The 19,477-nt window shown below is 35.9% G+C and overlaps 1 protein-coding gene across 4 annotated transcripts; it reads left to right on the forward strand.

Annotated features, from left to right (window-relative positions):
• The first annotated feature begins 1,335 nt into the window (after window positions 1-1,335).
• On the forward strand, window positions 1,336-18,164 carry LOC107743342 (sodium- and chloride-dependent GABA transporter ine-like). Of its 4 annotated transcripts, none has more exons than XM_016556516.1 (14): window positions 1,336-1,757; window positions 3,378-3,512; window positions 7,717-7,927; window positions 8,279-8,411; window positions 8,745-8,879; window positions 9,431-9,534; window positions 9,754-9,878; window positions 11,237-11,349; window positions 12,143-12,283; window positions 13,430-13,529; window positions 13,650-13,750; window positions 14,603-14,773; window positions 14,860-14,973; window positions 18,141-18,164. In XM_016556516.1, the coding sequence occupies exons 1-13, from the start codon at window positions 1,505-1,507 to the stop codon at window positions 14,950-14,952; spliced, it is 1,815 nt and encodes a 604-aa protein (XP_016412002.1). In that variant the 5' UTR covers window positions 1,336-1,504; the 3' UTR covers window positions 14,953-14,973; window positions 18,141-18,164. The 4 variants fall into 4 exon arrangements, with proteins under 4 accessions (XP_016412002.1, XP_016412003.1, XP_016412001.1 ...); XM_016556517.1 differs by lacking the exon at window positions 18,141-18,164 and adding an exon at window positions 17,735-17,751; XM_016556515.1 differs by lacking the exon at window positions 18,141-18,164 and having other exon boundaries at window positions 14,860-15,436.
• Window positions 18,165-19,477: the final 1,313 nt, after the last annotated feature.

Genomic DNA, 19,477 nt, shown 5'->3' on the forward strand with positions numbered 1-19,477 from the left:
ACAACATGCTTTATAGTTTATTATAAATGTATAAATCGATTGCTGTAAATAAGTGCATAACAAAAGTCAACATACATAAAATATATGATTAAATGTGTAAAAATGTTTTAAGTTGTTTAAAATTGGAATATACTACAAATATATTTTATATATTAATAACAGGGGTGCACAAGAATCAAAAACATTAAACAAGATTAGTTTTCACTTAATAAAATATCTTCATTTATTTGGAATGAATTTTCTAAGACAACAAGCTTAACATTTACCATGAGATTAGTAAAACGACAATCAATAGGTATATTTGTGATTGAACTTGACTAACAAGCAAGTTGTAAGAACACATATTTTTTTTTCCTACTATGGAAGTCAATGGCAACCACCAACTGTTTGGTTACCAGCAATCTTCAAAATATCTTCTTTTATGTTCAACATAAGAAAGCAACTCATACAGGTTTGGAACGACATGAGGGTGAGTAAATGATGACAGAATTTTGGGTGAACTATCCCTTTAAGGGGGGCGTTTCCGCCCTCTCTACCTATATATTATAAATGTATAAATCGATTGCTGTAAATAAGTGCATAACAAAAGTCAACATATGTCTCTCCAACTCAATGTATTTCAATTGCCCGCTATGAACTTCCTGGAACTATTTGAGGTCTACGTGAATCACGTGACGATCGATCGTTTTGGACTTCTGTTGACGCAACTCTCTCTTTCCATGGCTCTGGCCTAAAGTTAAACGCATGGCTTCTTTAGTGAAAGACTAAATGAACAGATGCAGTTGTGGGTGGGTTTACTTGTTTTAAATCCCGCCTTTCCCCCCATCATTTGCCTATTGGCACCGGCCTTCCTTCCTCTCATTTCTGCAAACTCATGATGAATCGGCAATACAATCCTGTAAGTGCATTTACTCCATACATGAAAGAAGAGGATGTTACGTGTAAACCTAAACCTCTAACTAGCTGAATTTGTATTAAATTACATAGCCCAGGCTACTGGTCTACAATATGGTCAATCTAAATCCTCAAATTTGGAGTCCAGTAGTCAAATATCACGATTAAAACCTTTATCATCATCAGTATATAATGTTTCAAGTCGGTAATACAGGCGACATTAATTCTGCATGAAGCGCACCTACCTCTACACGTGCATGCGCGTTATTTGACTCGATTTTTAATTCGCACGTGAGCAAATGAGCATTGCATAGCCTAGAGCAGCGCGTTTTCACAGTCGACTTGCGTCACTAAAAGGGCGGGGCCAGTATCGTGACAGCTATGTAACAGGAAACTATAGCTAGTTTACGGGGGCTGGTCTTAAAAATTGTGTAACTGAGCTATATAAGCTGCTACGACTTGTGCCTATTATGTATTTGGAACAGTTATAGACAATGCGGTATCTCGTTGTCTTTACATTTAAAAAATAATAATGTATGTGTTTTATATGATTATAGCACTCTTTTATTGTTGAGACATCCTTCGCTTTATTCAGCTGTAAACGTATGTAATGATGGGAGTCGGAGCTGATAATAAAACCGAGAGCACATCTAGTAAGTTTACATTGCAGCAGCTTGAGGAAAAAGAGGAGGTAGAGCTCGGCAATGCTGAAGCCATGAGGCCGGCTAAGGATGATCACCAGTCAGCGGAGCCGAGAGAAACGTGGGGTCGGCGTCTGGAGTTCGTGCTCGCCTCCGTCGGTTATGCTGTGGGTTTGGGAAACGTGTGGCGCTTCCCGTACCTGTGCTACAGGAGCGGAGGAGGTAAGCGCCGAGACTCCTGCTGCTCCTCTCTCCTGACTGATCACCGCAGAGCCGCTCTGGTACCATGCTTATATTCTTATTATGTATCTTATTACTAGCCCTTACAAAAATTGACATGGTAACCATAATAGTTTTCATCAGAATGTTAATTATGCTTTACAGTATATTAATCATAGCTAAGTGCATTTAGAGTCTCCGAATTAAAATATCTAAAAGAACATTTTTTAAAATATAATATCTACTTTTGAGAAAAAAAAACTTTTATCTGGCAAATAAGTCAGTGTGGCCAACTAACGTCAACATGCAGGAAGCCGTTTTGTTGTCATGTGACATACAAACCATAACAGAGAGGACCCCTTTATTGTCAAATTCATCAAAGTAAAAAAAAAGTCACATACCACTGGTCCTTTTATGTAAAAACACTTTCTTGCTAGGCACGAGCCACAAATGAACGAATAATGTTTTAACATAATGATTTGTGTACACGTGTGAAAGGTTTTTAATAGTTTTTACTTAAGGGTTTACCACCTTTTTAGAGTGTAAAAATATAAATATTTGTACAAGTTATTTTCATGAACTACATTTTCAAAATGTATGACCTTTATTTAGTGTTTATTTTATTTCTATTTATAGAATTGATTTGAAGCTAAGGTTGCAGCAGTTGTGTAACTATAAGATGTAACAATAGTAACTCCAGGAGTTTGTGCCATTGGATATGTCTCTTGTTTTTCTCACGCAAGACTTTGTTTCATCGTTGGATCTGCCTATTTTTATGTTGCTCTTTTGACCGTTTTTCCATGGTTAATTATTGACTTAAAACATATGAGTTAGAACATAAGCGGTCGTTGTTCATGTATATTTATCAACCATAAAATTTCCTTATTGGGTTGGCAAATTCCATATACAGTATTTTCAATTGTTAAAAAAAAATCTTGAAAAGATATACCAGATGCGTGCCAAAATGATTTAAATTGTTTAAAATGTTTGAAGAGATGCGATATATACTGTTCCGAGAGTAATAATCAATAAAACTGTAAGCAGTGATCTGTGATATTTAAAGTTCACAGCAGACAATCCTGCCTCCCATTGCTTCATGTTTGTATCGCTCCATATAGTTTTAGTTTGTTCAGTGCATATACATATTGTCCAGATGAATGTTTTCTTTCTGCACCTGTGTTTTCAAAACCATTCATGACCCAAAATTTTTGATTTTTTTTTTTTAATCTTAAAAAAAGTTTTGAAGTCATAAGGAAGATATCTGTGGCAAGACCTTTTTATTTATTAGAGCATGTGAATAAATCATCTTGCTCTCCTGAAAGACCTCTTTTTTACCTCTTTTTATGGTAAATTCGCATTAATATGAGTTGCAAGAAAATCGTTTTAACCTCACAGAATGACTTTTTGCGGGGTAGAAAATGGAATTACAAGACTATCCGACTATCGTTAATATTCTTTTGATGTATCCCTGTCAGTTTTATGAAGACAAAAATACATTTGTGACCGCTGAAGCAAAACAATATTTTTATTAAAAACAAATTCAGTTTTATTTCAAGAATATTTAATCATTTCAAATCAATTATTGTTATCATGTTTCAATTTCCAATCTTTCATATGTTCCAGGTGCTTTCTTGATTCCCTACTTGATCATGTTGTTTCTCTGTGGTATCCCACTGCTGTTCATGGAGTTCACTGTTGGGCAGTACACCCGTCTGGGGCCGGTCCACTCTCTGGCTAAAATATGTCCCCTCTTCAAAGGTGAGTGGTCCTTGTGCCCTAATCCCTCACATCTCCTGTGTTCAATTCTGCCATCCAAACATAGTCCAAGCAAATGGCCGGTCTTTTTATTTTATATGTTGTATGGGACATTCCAGTATTTCAATCACACGAATAGCCTCCTGCTCAACTCTTACCACTGTTCAAATCTGTTCAATGACATCAAATGAGTTCAAGGAATAAATCATTTAAAGGGGTCATATGATGCAATTTCAAGTTTTCCTTTCTCTTTGGAGTGTTACAAGCTGATTGTGCATAGATAAGATCCCTGAAGTTGCAAAGACTAAAGTCTCAAACCCAAAGTTTTTATATAAATTCTTGTAAAACCTTGTTTTTTTGTTTCCCAGTGATTATTTATGTCCTGCTTTTTTCTGTTGGTTATTGTGTCAACAAAGGTGAATGCTCATCATATATCACTGAACAGTGTTACAGTAACATACTTATTTTATGAAATTGCTAAAAGGTATTTATTTTAAGCATTGCAACTCTTATCATTTTGCTGGACTATGTTTAGTGGTTGATCTCGTCTCTTTGCTTTGACGTGGCAGTTCAAGCATGGATACTGACTGCAAAGCTTGTCTATTTTCCCTATAAAATGTGTGGACCTGCAATTATATGATGCTTGATCTCTGATGATCTAGTGATGGCTGATCTCTACTGTGTTTACCTTATTTCTACTCAGTTTTCTGTATCTGAATCAACCTCTTCATATTTGAATTCCTATGTTTATGAAATCATGCATTGTTAATGTGCAAACAACAATATTCCTTCTAGAATCCTCATCACTTTTAAGTGAAAAATCTTTATTACTGATAATAAACTGGAAGAACTATTTTTAAATCATTGAGTCAATTTCAACCTGAGCCTCGAGACCATTTCATTTGGAATATTTGGAAATAAATCTATTTTAGTTCATTTATTTATTCACAGGTTATGATTAATTGTTATGTCATAAAATATTAAAAACAATAATACTATTATCTACATGATTACATGTTGCAAAACAAACAAAAAAACAATTAAATAAAATAATTTTTTTTTAAATAATGCCATTTTATGTAAATTGAGGGCAACTTATTTGTGACCAAAGTGAGTGTCAACATTAAGATGTTCAGCCATCACTGTTTGTCATTTGGATTTCTTTCCTTTTTTTTTTTTTTGACATTCTTTCACCTGCTAACTAAGGACTTCTTTCCTCAAAGACAGAGATAGTCTACCCGGTCAAATCTTTTGGGTCCGTCCCTTGATATAGCGCTCATTTCAGCCGATTATGGCTCCTTGCTAGCAGAGGGACTGAAGCAGGTAGTTCTTTCTGTATATTCTTTTGACTGAAATGTACCCTTATGACACATTCTTTGTGATGTTCTGACAATCCACCTAAAAAAGTGAGCAATGGGCTATTCAGTGGCTCTCCTTTGTTATAAAGCTCTTCCTTTTACTTCTGCATTATCTATCTTGGTATGCTCAGTAAAGTAACCTCACACCTAAGTAACCTTTCTGTCTCTGGGGTAATCATTTCCTCATGGGTTAGTCTTTCATCAGGTGTTGACATCAGGGTTGCGTGACTTAACAAGGTGCCATGGTCAAAATGGCACCATTCAGCTCAGTATAAGACAGAATAAGACATTAGAGTGGCTTATTTGTGCACTTAACAGGAAAGAGATAGAGAGAGAGTGCATGTAATTATGTTTAGTCATACAGCACTAATGTGATTCTCAGAATGTGGAACGGGTGGTAGAATTGCATGTGGTACATCAGAGAAGATGAATTCTATGGGTTCTGAAAAATATTTCATCTGTTCTCAAAAAAAGACTTTTTCTAACTGTACTGGGCTGCATTTCCCAAAAGCATCGTAAGCCTAAGTACATCGTAGACCCATTGCCACCAATGGATCTACGATCAACTTAGGCTTACGATGCTTTTGGGAAATGCAGCCCTGATAAACTTGTGTGGCAGCTGGCCAAAATGCCTTTCTTTTTATAGTATTTGTCACAGAAACAAAATTTCGGCATATAGTTTTAATTAATGCAACTTAATATCTCTCAATGCAGATCTGTTTTTTATCTGTTCACGCATACATACATTTGCTGATGGCTGATATCACTTTGGCTGATCATCTATAGACCCAATTAAATGTTTGGGGCCCAGGTTTCTCCATAAGAAAATAATTATAATACAGATTTTGGGGTTGATTTACTCTTTGAAATGTAATAAATATTTACAAACCAAATAGTGTTTCCCCTTTTAATGATATGTGATGCAATTTTAGGTGCATACAAACATTTTAATAACAGATCTGTTTATGAAATAAAATTCAGAGCAACACAAAGTTTACAATAATGTTACGTGCAGTGGATAGTAACCATGGTCATGCAAAAACAAAACCGTTTAGATTCACTGTTGATTCTGGATTTCCAGTAGAGCATCCAATGATCCCATAATGCCTCTGATCTATAGTTTTACTGAAGCAGTGAACTCATTTAGGCTTAAGTTCAGGAGACCAAAAGGCACTGAGGGAATCTGGGTGACCTTAGAGGGCAGCACGGAACGTGCCAACAACAACATTCCTGTTTGTAGAGCTTTCTACTATTCAGGCCTGAAACAACTAGTGAACATTCCATTTAGACGGTGGGAAAGGAATACAAAATAATGCCAAGATCCACGTAGAGTGACGATAGCTAATCCATGGATTTAAAGCGAGTATCAAAACATGGAAGAAAATCAAATCAGTGTCATAAAAATAAGCTTTTTAAATGCTATTTGAGCATAAGAAACAACATTCAAGGGGCAGTTCATTTCAGATTTTGTTGCTGATTTAAAATATGTAATTTAATTGCGAGTTCAGTGAACAATGTTTGAGATTTCAGGATTCCTCCATTCATTTAGATAGGAATTGGTCTTGGATGAGCTGCCCGGAGGCGTTGCAAATATGGCCGCCGAGTGAACAGACTTTCCTTGAAAGAGACTTCAGTTGTTTCTCTTTGACCTAATGTTAATGGAGAGCCAAAAACTCATCACCAAACACCAATGACTTGTACATACACTATATGGACAATGAACCGCCTTAATTGATTCATTCATGCAATCCTCAATAAAAAAAGGCTTTCTGATTCAAATCTGCTAGAACATCTTGCATTAGCCTTGGTTGTTTTGGCCAGCCACCAAAAAATATTTAATAAAAAAGGATAACAAGAATCATGAGCAACTGCTGAAAAGTTTTTCTACACCCCCTTCTTTTAAAACAGAAAAAGGCACTTCCAAAACTGTAGCAACATAGATGGAAACATAATTCATGTATTTAAGAATTATATTTCCATCTCTTTTGCAACAGTTTTGGAAGTGTCTAAAATGACTGTACCCCTATGTACTAGTCATTGGTGTTTGGTAATGAGTTTTTGGCTTAAGGTGTGCATTTAAAATCACACCAGAGGTGTTCAGCTGGGATCAGGACTTTGCTTTATGCAGACCAGTCAAGTTCTTCCTCACTGACTGAATCAATCATTTCTTTTTTAACCTTGCCTTATACATAGTGGCATTGTCATTTTAGAATAGAAACGGGTCCTGTCCAAACTGTTGCTATAAAATTAAAAGCACACAATTCCCTAGAATATCATTATATGCTTAAACATTAAGGTTTGTACTCAATATATATATATATATATATATATATATAATTGTATATATATATAAATATATTATATATATATAATATATGAGCGCAAGCTAGATTTGAACCGCCTTAATTGATTCATTCATGCAATCCTCAATAAAAAAAGGCTTTCTGATTCAAATCTGCTAGAACATCTTGCATTAGCCTTGGTTGTTTTGGCCAGCCACCAAAAAATATTTAATAAAAAAGGATAACAAGAATCATGAGCAACTGCTGAAAAGTTTTTCTTTCTTAGCATATGTTTAGAAATGTTTTCAGATAGAGCCCTCTTAATATAACTTGACCTAAAACATCTGTCTTGAAGATTTGCTTTGTTCTTTTGGAACCTGTATGTTAACCTAAAAATGTACTTCTGGGGGTCAACAGTTTTATTCTTTTTCTTCTAAAACAAAAACGAAACATTTCAGAGCCTCTGAAGAGCCCTAGTCGCTGTTCCAATGTGAGTCTGTTCAGCAGTGAAAGGCTTGGACAAGGTGGCGTCTCCTGGTGTCTCACGCTTTCTTTGTCTGTCTTCAGGTGTGGGGCTTGCCACGGTGGTGATTTCTTACGTGCTCTGCACCTACTACAATGTGCTCATGACCTGGGCTCTCTACTACCTGCTTCACTCTTTCAGCCCCTCATTGCCATGGCAGTCCTGCAACAACACATGGAATGCAGTTGGCAACTGTTCCACTGGTTTTCCTGGCAATGCCACACATCTGAAATCAGCCAGTCAACAGTTCTTTGAGTGAGTAACACATTTTAATTTGTTTACGGTCTTTATGCCATATTTGGTGGGAATGCTTGACTTTTTGTCATGGATTATAGTTGTGTATCACTCTGTATTGTTGAATTTCCTGTAATCAATGTAAATGGAACATTTGGAAAAGTTAAAGAGTGCCGTCTCATTGTGTGTAGTAATAACGAATGTCCTATGAAATGATGGGCATTAATGAAGCTTTAATGAACCTTTAACAATATATTTTAAGGTTTATTCTATGAATCAAGTCAATGTAATGTCAGACTCCTGAGACTGATATAAATTTGCTCTGTTGTGTGATTGTGCTTTGTAAATGTTTTGTTTTTTTTATTCCCCCAGTCATAAGGTTTTAGAAATGACCACAGGGATTGAGCATGCTGGAGGGATTCGTTGGGAACTCTTTGGCCTTCTAGTCCTGGCCTGGGCCATTGTTTATTTCTGTATCTTTAAAGGAGTCAAATCCACCGGAAAGGTCCGAGTTCAAAGCTCACATCATTTATAAATTAAGCCTTTAATATGGGACACAATAGCATGTTTAAACTACAAATGGATAGTTAAAGATAAACAATATGTTGGTGTGTATACAATAAGGCTTAGTATGTCAACTGTAAAAGTAACCGTATTTAACATATTTCATATTTTAGGTGAATACAAGAAAATGATGGAAATAAAATTATTGATAAAAAATAATATAATCATGTAAAATAATTATATATCTATATATATATATATATATATATATATATATGTGTGTGCGCACATGTATTTGCCTTGTTATCACAAATATAAATACCTCTGTCTATAGGTTGTGTACTTTACTGCCACGTTCCCTTATTTCATACTGTTTGCATTGCTGGTCAATAATGTCCAGTTGCCTGGAGCAAGAGATGGCATTCTCTTCTTTCTCATGCCAAACTGGAGTAAACTCTTGGAAGTCCAGGTGAGATCACATGTGAAAACCATTCAAGTCACATAGTGTTAAAAACAAACTAGAAGCTGTTTACATGCTACCACATCATTACTGTAGTACCACTGATAAACAACAGCATTACTGTGGGAATTGTGGTGGTTTACCATATGACATGTAATTAGCACTTGGTGAAGATAATCAACAGGTCTGGACTCTGGAGTAGTTTTAAAATAATAACTTTAACACTGGAAAATCTTTGGAAAAACTGGGGCATTGAATGAATGGCAGGTTTTATTTTTCATGACACATATTTCCCCTGTTTCTATTTGTGTTGCTTCTATAAATGCTTATACAATTAGCCAAACCCAAAATTCGCACGTTACTTTGTTTTCTTTTCATAAAAATGTTAACTGTGCAAAAGCTGTGATTTAATTGCTAATAAATATTTAGATCAATTGAGAGTCCTAGTAATTCCATATAGTAAAGCAAACGTGAAATATGATTCCTGTTCATGTTTTATTAAAACACAGGACAAAAATAAAACCCTGTGCTTGTATGTGTTTGTTAAACTTACGTTGTAGGTGTGGGTCAATGCTGCTGCTCAGATCTTTAACTCCATCGGCATCTCCTTTGGTTCTATGATATCTATGGCCAGTTACAACAAGTTCAACAACAACATCCTCAGGTTTAGTAATAACAAGTTAACATTTTACATTTTAAAAGCTTATTTAATTAAATGTATCTAAGTAAACAAAAAATGTGTACTTGTGTAGCTTTCAAATTGTAACCTTCCTTTTTATTTGCCTGTAAGTTTTTTTTACACTGATCAGAGCTAAAAGGGTCTGTTATCTTCCAGGAAAACATGTTTCATTCTCTTTGTTGCTCTTTGCCTTTTATTTTACAGGGACACCTATATCGTCTCTCTGGCTAATTCAGCCACTAGTATCGTGGCCGGGTTTGTTATTTTCTCTGCCATTGGGTACATGGCCCACATTCACAACCTACCTGTAGATGACATTGCCACTGATGGTAAGTTTGTTTTCCTTTTCTCTGTAATATCAGTCTCTGCAGCTGTGATTCTAGTCCTCCTCTGTCCTTGTGCATTTCAAGGTTTGTTGAACCCACTTTTACTGTCTGGTTTTATTGCTGTGTCTCTGTACGGCCAAGAATCACAATTTAGTTTTAAGGACCAGAGGACCACAAAGCTGTCACAATGCTCTTTGTCACAAGGATCACAATGCTCTTTGCTGTTGTGCTCTGTGGGGAATCAAATGCTCCGAGTAGGGCAATCACATTTACTTCCAAATCCTAATTAATCTACACAGCAGTTTTTACATTGCCAGTGTCTTGTTCTGTGACCTATGAATATGGGCACTGATATAAATAAATAATCAAAACTTTCATGCACAAAACAGGCCTAAGGAAGTCGATGTCAACGCCATGCAAGCTAATGAAATGAGAATGCAGTGGGATAATTCCAGCTTTTTTTCAGAAAAGTTTTTGTTCCGTACTGCCAGAGAGAGGATAAGTGTGAGAGGAGGTGAAGGGTGGATAGGATTAGGCCAGAGAAAAAAAATAAAGGGACTATTCATGGAAGAAATGTACCAAGGTAGGCTGAGTAGAACAATGTGAAAACAAAAAACAATGATAAAAGCATGTCCTTGAGTTGAGCTGCCCTCAAGAGAACTTCACAGCAGTTTACCATATCATAATATTTTTTGTTTATATTACAGCAGTTTAGTAAAACATGTTATCATCCGAGTCCATCAATTTCCACCAGTTTAACCCATTAAGACCTCAAGGATAACACAGAGATGCTGCCAAAAATGATGAGTTCGCACACTGTTCAATATCATATTTTGTATGATATATTTATGTATTTTTTGAGGATGCACTTACTTCCTGCCTCAACTATTTTCACCTTATCAGCACGATTTCACCCAGTCATCCTTTATCTCTCAGAACAGCAGACAGATGTTTTGTTCTGAGAAATACAATTACAGTTGTGTTGTTCAGTGGCTTTGCGGAGTATTCATCATAACAAATAGTTTAATGTCTTTGTCACTTTTGTTCCTTCACTCTCTTTTCTCTCTCCTTAAAGGGTTAGTTCACACAAAAATGAAAATTCTGTCATTAATCCCATTGAAAATTAAAAATTATTTTCTCCAGCTTCTTTTCCCATTCTTTTTAGTCTCCATCTCCTGTGTTATTTTTTTGTTTGTTTGTTTCTTTTTTTTTTTTTCTGCACTGATTTTGGTGGAAAAGTGCAGAATTTAAATGGAATTAAACATGACAAAATTTGTCAAGCGGAGATTCTTCAAAACAATGAAAGATCTGGTTCTCTTTGTTGGCCAAGAGAGTGATGTTGTGGGTGTGTTTTCTTGCAGGGCCTGGTCTGGTGTTTGTGGTGTATCCGGAAGTGTTTTCCACTATGCCAGTCTCTCAGCTCTGGGCTCCTCTGTTTTTCATCATGTTACTCTGCCTTGGATTGGACAGTCAGGTAGAATCGGCCTCAAAACACAATTTCAATCCCTAGTAAGCTTCCTCTCTGTCTAATACCCACATAAAACAGGTAGCTACCATCTAAGAAGCCATTCACACAGGACACACTTGTTTTCTCTCTCAAAAAGTGCTAAACTGATGTCTTTAACCTTTATAATCAACAATTCCATGCATTCTGTCCACCTTATCGGATCAGTTTTGTCACAGTGCATTCTGCAATTGTCTTCTGTGCAAAGTATAAACATAATGCTGCCTTGGTAAATTTTGATAGGCCACAGATGGCATATTTGTTCATTTTATTTTCTTTCATCTGTCTCGTTAATTTCTGCAGCTGTGCATCCCAGTCCTCCCATGTCCTTGTGTGTTCTCTAGGTTTGTTGACAAGCAGAAATCTAGCAGGAAATTTAATGAATCTCTTGAGCTAAAAAAGGATTCACTTTATGATTGCTTCACAGCTTTTATTGCTATGTTTCTGTACTGCCAAAAAACATAATTCAGAGTTTTAAGGACCAAGATCACTGGTCCTAAAAGCTGGTGCACACATAGAAAAGACACAACTGTAAAGGAGTCAGGGTCAACACAATCTTGCTAGCAAGATGAGAGATAAGAGTGCAGCTGGAAAATCCATGCCACATGTGTTTAGATGGAGCAGTATAATATGTGAAAATGTCTCGTGTGTGGAAAGGTGATAAGAATAAGGGAAATTCCCAACTCACCAGGTGTTTCAACAGAGTTATAAACATGTGTTTGTGCAGTTTGACCTATTATATGTTTACATGTACACTGTGCAGTTTGCCATGGTGGAAGTGGCTGTAACTTTCATCATGGACGGTTTTGGCAAGAAAGTTCTGCAAGTTTTTAAGAGGAAGGAGCTGATTGTTCTGGCAGTGTGCAGTGTTGGATTTCTGCTGGGGATCCCTCACATTACCAGGGTAAATATGATCTAGTTTCACTTCATAAACAAGTAATGTGTTCTTATAGTTGAGATTTTGTTATACTTGGATCGAGTATAAGACTGTTCCTGGAACTGTTAACACTTGACACTTGGAACATAGTTTTAGTTTGAGAAAACAAATGAAGGATATTATATCCCAGTATTTCTCAGTTTTTTTTTTTCCCAGTATATTTTTGAAATTAAACAATTTTAGAGCTTATAAATAAATTGATTCAACGAGTAAAACCCCTAGTAAAACAGTAATATATTTAAAATACATTTATTTCATACTAAGTATAGTTCAAATCTATTAAATTATTTACTGACATATCGCTCGAGACTTACTGATATAAAAATTATAATTAAACTGTATTTGGAGTATTACTTGTGCACACTGCACATTTCTTAATATTAAGCCTAAAATGTGTTTTAATGTCACTATTGATGAGGATTGTTTGATCTTTGAATAATATCTGTCTTTGAATGCAAGATAGTTAAAGTGTACCTGAAGTATAATTGAAATATTTCCACTTTAGCAGAATCAAATATGCTTCAGTATATATTTAGTTTGACTTCAGTTCTACTTCCACACAAATAAAGTGCATTAAGTACAAAATTAGTTGTTCCTATTTAGCAGACCTTAAGTATACCAGTTTAGTATACCAGAAATACAATTGCAAGGTATTTTTATTAAATACACAAATATGTAAATGCATTTGTAGTATACTTAGCATGAAATAAATGTATTTCAAATGCATTTTAGTATATTATTTTTCTCTAGGGAATTGATTCAGAAGAGGCAAAATATCTACATATTTTAACTAATTTTAATGTGTGAAAAATGACCTTCAATGAGAATATAATGAAATAGATGCATTGAAATGGACAGTTTGAACTGATTTACTAAAATGAATCAAACTTACAAACTGGCGTTTTTGCTACTGAAGTTTAGACACCATTAAAGACACCATAACAAACATATATTTCTTCCATAGATAAAAATGATGTAGTATTATTACTGGAAAACTTAAAGGCCATTTCCATTTTCCATTGCATATATATCTGCTGTATAGTCATTGTTTTGATTATGACACAAAACTGATGGTAGTGAAATAATATTGTGTGTGTGTGTGTGTGTGTGCAGGGTGGGATATATGTGTTTCAGCTGATGGATCACTACACAGCTGTGGTGTCTCTTATGTTTCTGGCCTTCTTCGAGGTGCTCGCCATCACGCTCATATTTGGTGAATTTCACTTCCTTCAGTCTGCACTTCAAGATCACAGACAACCAGATGCAGCCATTGAAGCACAGCTCCTATTGAGATATGAAGGTTTTATCTCACCTCTTTCGTGCTCTCTCGCAGGAGTGAGACGACTCAGTATAATGCTGGAGAATATGCTGGGGAAGAAACCAAACCTCTTCTTCCGTGTCTGCTGGCAGTTCCTGTCACCCATGCTTGTGCTGGTGAGAAAAAAAGAAAACCGGACATTTTGGGATCCTCTATATTTCATAACGTTGACAACTATAGATCTGTTCCAGAATAAATGGTTTCAAAGCTCAGATGACTTGAAAATAGTCACTTTTTTCCAACAAGACACGTTTTCTCTTTTTTCCATTAAGTAGCAGTGAACTGAAACAAAATCAATGACAGAACTCACTTTTTTGTCAGATTGTGTTGTGCACACATCCTTATACATGGGATCCAGGCATCCTACCTTAAAGGGATAGTTCACCCCAAATTGAAAATTCTGTCATTAATCACTCACCCTCATGTTGTTCCAAATGTGATGTGGAACTCTTGTGAACGTGCCTCAAATTCTGACATGAAGAGAAGATATTGTTGAATGAAGTCATTTTCTTTCTTTTTTTTTGCACACAAAAAATATTCTCGAAGCTTCATAAAATTAAGGATGAACCACTGATGTCACGTGGACTATTTTAACGATGTCCTTACTACTTTTCTTGGCCTTGAATGTGCCAGTTGTGTTGCTGTCTATGCAGGGTCAGAAAGCTCTCGGATTTAATAAAAAATATCTTAATTTGTGTTACAACGTTTAACAAAGCTCTTATGGGTTTGGAATGACATGAGAGAGTGAGTAATTAATGACGGAATTTTTATTTTTGGGTGAACTATCCCTTTAAATTCACTTTTCTCAATTTAAGGACATTAAAATCATTCCATTTACTGTTTAGTGATAGATGTTTATAAAGTAGAGTCTGGTGTGTGTCTGCAAGTGCAGATCTGAAAGGTCAGATGGGATATAACGCTTTACTCTGAATGAATAATAATGTCCTGTTTCCTGTCTCTCTCTGCAGGGTATTCTGATCTCCAGTATTGTTCAGTATACTCCAGCTCGATACGGTAAGTCCTACACATACCCGCTGTGGGCAGAGGTGGTGGGCTGGTTCATCTCTCTCGTCTCCATCATCTGGATTCCACTGGGGGCTCTACATGAGCTTTGGACCACAGAAGGGTCTCTGCTGCAGGTATGTACGGTGCGCAAACACTCTCTATATCAATATTTGTTTTCAAATCAAAATGAGCCCAGTGCCGCTCTTTATCTCTGTCACAGAGGTTGAAAAAGTCCATAACCCCAACTATTGATCTGGAGTCTGTTTCGGAGAAACCATCTGGCGAGTCCATTGCGCTTTTTGCTGCTGCTTAGACGCCTGCGTGAGGGTTCTTGGTATGTTTACTCATTAGAAGTACAAAGTAGCTTTGTCTAAACTGTAAAAAGTATCATTTTATGTTTTTATTAGTATTTATATTCTGTTTATTGTAACTTCAAAAATGTCCCAGAATATGGCATTAATATTGATGAAAATCAGTTTTTTGTTTTTTTTTCTCATTGAATTACTTTAAGTTTTTTGTTTTTTTGATTGTGTGACAGTTTTTTTTTTATGTAAAAAAGAAGACTTAATGTCAGAAATGAGAGATTTTATTTATATATTTCTTTAAGGAAAGAAATGTATAATATATGATAATCTAATGAGAGAGAAATGACAAGACTTTGGTTTTCTCCGTTATTTAAACTTTAAAATAATTAAGCATTGAGCGTGAACTTTGATGGAATATATCTTTTGATACACTGACCTGAAGGACTGATGAGACATTTAAATGCTTAGAATTTTAGAAACCGCATACTTGATCTTACAAAAAAAATGTAAAAAAATCATTTCAGAATTCTAAAACTGATGGCGCTGCACTGACAAATGCCTGTACAGCGTTTCCATGAAACTCTTCCACAAAGTTTTCAAATGTCAGCATCAATTTGTTTTGGGTACAACAACATTCACTCTCACAGGCTTTAGCACAGTCAGATTCTATAGATCATAGAAAAAGAAAGAAATACAGAGAGCTGCTTTCAGATGCCTTTGTGTTCACAGAGGAGCAAGGTTACATGAAAAAGTCCACAGATACAGCTGCTTATGACTCATGCATGTTTTGCCCTCTACTTTGTAAACTTGAACTGTGGCACATATTTTAAAACACTTTGCCCAAGTGTATCGGAAAAATTAGGAAAAGGCTAAAGGTTGTAAGTAAAAATTTGTAAGCACTTTCTGACGTCACATGTAAGGCCTATTCATTGACAGAGATTGTACTAAAATTCATGTTTACTATTTTGTTTAATGTTATTCTTTTAGTATTTACTATTTTACTTTCAATTTAGAGTAAAAAGAAGAAAAAATATGTTCTTTAAATAAAAAGAAAAAAAAGGCTTTCATATCAAAATGCATATTAAGAAATAAAATAGTTTACTATGCACACTATTGCAACAAATAACAGATAAATCATAAATGGTAGTATCCACTGAAGGACTGATTATATTGTATAAATATTTTGTATTTTTACTGTTGTTATTTTTTTTAAATATGCATATCATTGTCATATAGTATGTCATCTTTTTTTATGTTAACTCAGAATAATTACTTATTTGTTTTGTTTTTAATAGGGCTGGGCAAGTGAACGCGTTATCGCGTTAACGCATTCATTGATTAACGATGACAATTGGTGACCCCTACTTGGAATTTGTGCTCAGCATTTAACCCATCCTAAGTGCACACACACAGCAGTGAACACACACACACCGTGAACACACACCCGGAGCAGTGGGCAGCCATTTAAGCTGCGGCGCCCGGGGAGCAGTTGGGGGTTCGGTGCCTTGCTCATAAAAATAATATCTTATCCGAATTTAATAGGAGAAAATTATTGGCCCGCATCCCGCACACACGAGTCTCTACCCGCCCGCACCCGCACTCGCCCATCAAGTGTCCCGCGCCGCACTCTGCTGCGTTGGGTCCCGCGATCGTGCAGGTCTCTACTCGGAAGGTGCCTGTTATAATGTTATGATCGAGGCTCTGGATTCTGAACATAACTTTTTTTTCTATAACAAACTCTAAAATATTTTCTATAAAAACGTTAATGCCCTGGCAGTGGCAAATAGCTTTGGTTTTATATTTAATTTGATTACATTAATGTTATAAGTTGAGATTTACAAGAAATATTTTAACTGCTACTAGGCTATGTAAAAGGAATACTGGTGTTAAAAAAGCACCTTATTTGTTTAAAATGTTTGCGAATCAAATGTTATTGCACTTTTGTTCATATAGCAGTACTTTTAAATGAAAAAAGTGCATTATTGAATTTTGTGCATAACAATGCAATTAATCGCAGAAAATCATGCGTTTAATCGCGGTTAAAGATGTAAATCGTTGCCCAGCTCTAGTTTTTAATGATACTGCTGAAGGATAATCATGCAAAAAGTTGTTTGTTATTATAGACTGTCTATGGAGATGAAACGTTTTTATATATTTAAAATGTCGTTTTTTGTCATGACTGGCCGTTTTAAGTGCAAGTGTCTTACCAAAATAAAAGGCTTTGTGTTTGTCAATTTCACAGTTTTTCTTGTGTATTGTGCAGTTCCATATTAAGACGTGTAGTTCTGCTGTTTCACCACTAGATGTAATCGCAGCACAATTAACTACTGATGTTAAAGCCATTCATTTGTCACAAACATGCAGTAACTTTGTATTAATTGTAGTTATATAATATTGTAATTAGTTGTTTAAAATAATTAGATATTATAATTGAAATAATTATAATATCTATAATTATTATATATATTTGACCCATAAAATGTTTTTTGGCTATTGCTACAAATATACCCCAGCGACTTAAGACTGGTTTTGTGCTCCAGGGTCACATATATATATATTATAGTATATTATATTTATTAAGTAAAGTAAAATATTTTAATTTCAAATTTTTTCTTATTAAATTAAAATAGAAACATCAAATTATAATGTATCAGAACCATTTTCAACAGCAGCCTTTATCAACATAAAGATAAATGCAACAGATTTAAATGTGCATATATGTTGTCTCATTGCAAAGCTTGATAGGGGTTGTGTAAGTTAAATATGACTTATAGTGATTTCTTCCTCTAGATCAATTGCATTTCCTGTCTCTGTGCACTGTTTGACTGATAAGAGGAAGCACTAATAGAAGTCAGTTGAGACTGCAGTTTGGAAGTCAGCTCAATACCTTCGCTCAGTGCAAAAGCAGGCTGGATGCCACCGCAGCGGCTCATTTATAGCCAGCAGCAGATCAATACACAGCAGCCTGTGACAGAGCAGTGCCTCGGTGGGAGAGATGTGCTACACTGCTGTTAGCGCCACTGAAATAGCACAGTGTGTGCAAGCAGAGGACAGGGATGTTTGTGTGTGTGTGTGTGTGTGTGTGTAAGTCTACAGCAGAGAGGATGTGTATGTTAGCATTTTAAGGACTGGGAAGGATTATGTGGTGCTTTGGATCTGTGTGGCGTTGGGAATTGATATCTTTGTGACCTGACAGGGCCGAATGCAATGAGAGAGGAGCTGTGGGAGAAGCACAGGTCTTTGGAGAGATACCCAAGGGCTTGGCCGACCTTTCGGTCACCTCTGGCTGACCCCTAGCTGACCTGTGGGATACCTTTGCAAATGAAGCCCAGCCAAATCAGCTTTCTCTTGCCTGGCATGGGAGAGCGCAGGTGCACACTCACTACTCGCTGCAGGGGAGGGTTCACATCCAGTCAAAGAGGAAATCGGGCGTAAAGGGAAATGAAGACACATGTCCCTCTTTTTCCCTCCACACACACACACACACACATACACACATGCTGTTCAGATGGGGAAAATAAGCTTTTGAGCCTTTGCATTGATTTTACATAATTGTAAATATCGGCTTCCGGTGAAAAAGCAACTGTAACTACTTTCACAGTTGTCCAGTTTTAGCTCAAGAGCTGAAGTTCTATGATACTGTAGTAATATCTCAGGTTTTTCTCTTTTGCGGTCACATTAGAAGAGTTTCAGTTGGTCAATCCAGCAAATTCATGTGACCAACTGAACCTGGTGTGAAATCAGCATCTTTACTCGAAATAAAATTTTCAACGCAGAGGTAAGCCGTTGTCTGTGAATGTGCGAGACTTCCGGTTCATTAGCCGCTGAAGGAAAATAACAAGAAGAATAACAGTGCAGTAAACGGTGAAACCGTTTGCACCGCAAACCAGTGTGTTCATAATTAAGGTAGTACATTAAAATAATATGGTAAGACACAACATTTTGTAATATCAATCAGCAAAACGAGCTGTTTTTTACAGCTAAAAATAGCTGGAAGTGAATGACGCTGGCTAGCTAGACCATAGATATACATACTGTATCTATGGGCTAGACGCATTAAATTTACAAAAATGGCAGAGGGCGCACTTACGGGAACAAATAAGGTGGACTGAGTTTCGCTAAACCCGCAAAAACTCAATGAACAACAGTAAATGTGAACACAAATTTAGACCGCAGTTGTCTGGCATGTAAAAATAATGATTTTTCTTCTATTAGTTGGACAAACTTCACAAATTCACAGATTCATAAGGTGTTTTAACAACAGAAAACCTACAGGATTCACGCAAGTCTCTTCCTCTATATGTGCCAAGATACTAATTTCAAAAGATATTTTACACTTCTCATCAAATTCCTACTACACTAAAAAATGACCGTGAATTTAACGGTAAAAGACTGGAAAAATGCTACAGTAAAAACCTGTTAAATGGTTAACAGTAAATTCCCCTACTATATACGGTGAAAAACTGTATTGGACATTACATGTATTGGACATTAATTTTACGGTAGTATACCGTTTTTGGAAGTGAAAAAGAC

The sequence above is a fragment of the Sinocyclocheilus rhinocerous genome, unplaced genomic scaffold, assembly GCF_001515625.1.
Source record: "Sinocyclocheilus rhinocerous isolate Xijiao unplaced genomic scaffold, SAMN03320098_v1.1 scaffold2844, whole genome shotgun sequence".
Lineage (NCBI taxonomy): Eukaryota > Metazoa > Chordata > Actinopteri > Cypriniformes > Cyprinidae > Sinocyclocheilus > Sinocyclocheilus rhinocerous.

Bases quoted from the DNA above. Each gene is read 5' to 3' on its own strand.
- LOC107743342 (XM_016556516.1), top strand. From the start codon at position 1,505: ATGATGGGAGTCGGAGCTGATAATAAAACCGAGAGCACATCTAGTAAG. The intron at 7,928-8,278 runs GTGAGTAACACA...TTATTCCCCCAG, and splicing joins GCCAGTCAACAGTTCTTTGA to TCATAAGGTTTTAGAAATGA. The intron at 13,530-13,649 runs GTGAATTTCACT...GCTCTCTCGCAG, and splicing joins CGCCATCACGCTCATATTTG to GAGTGAGACGACTCAGTATA.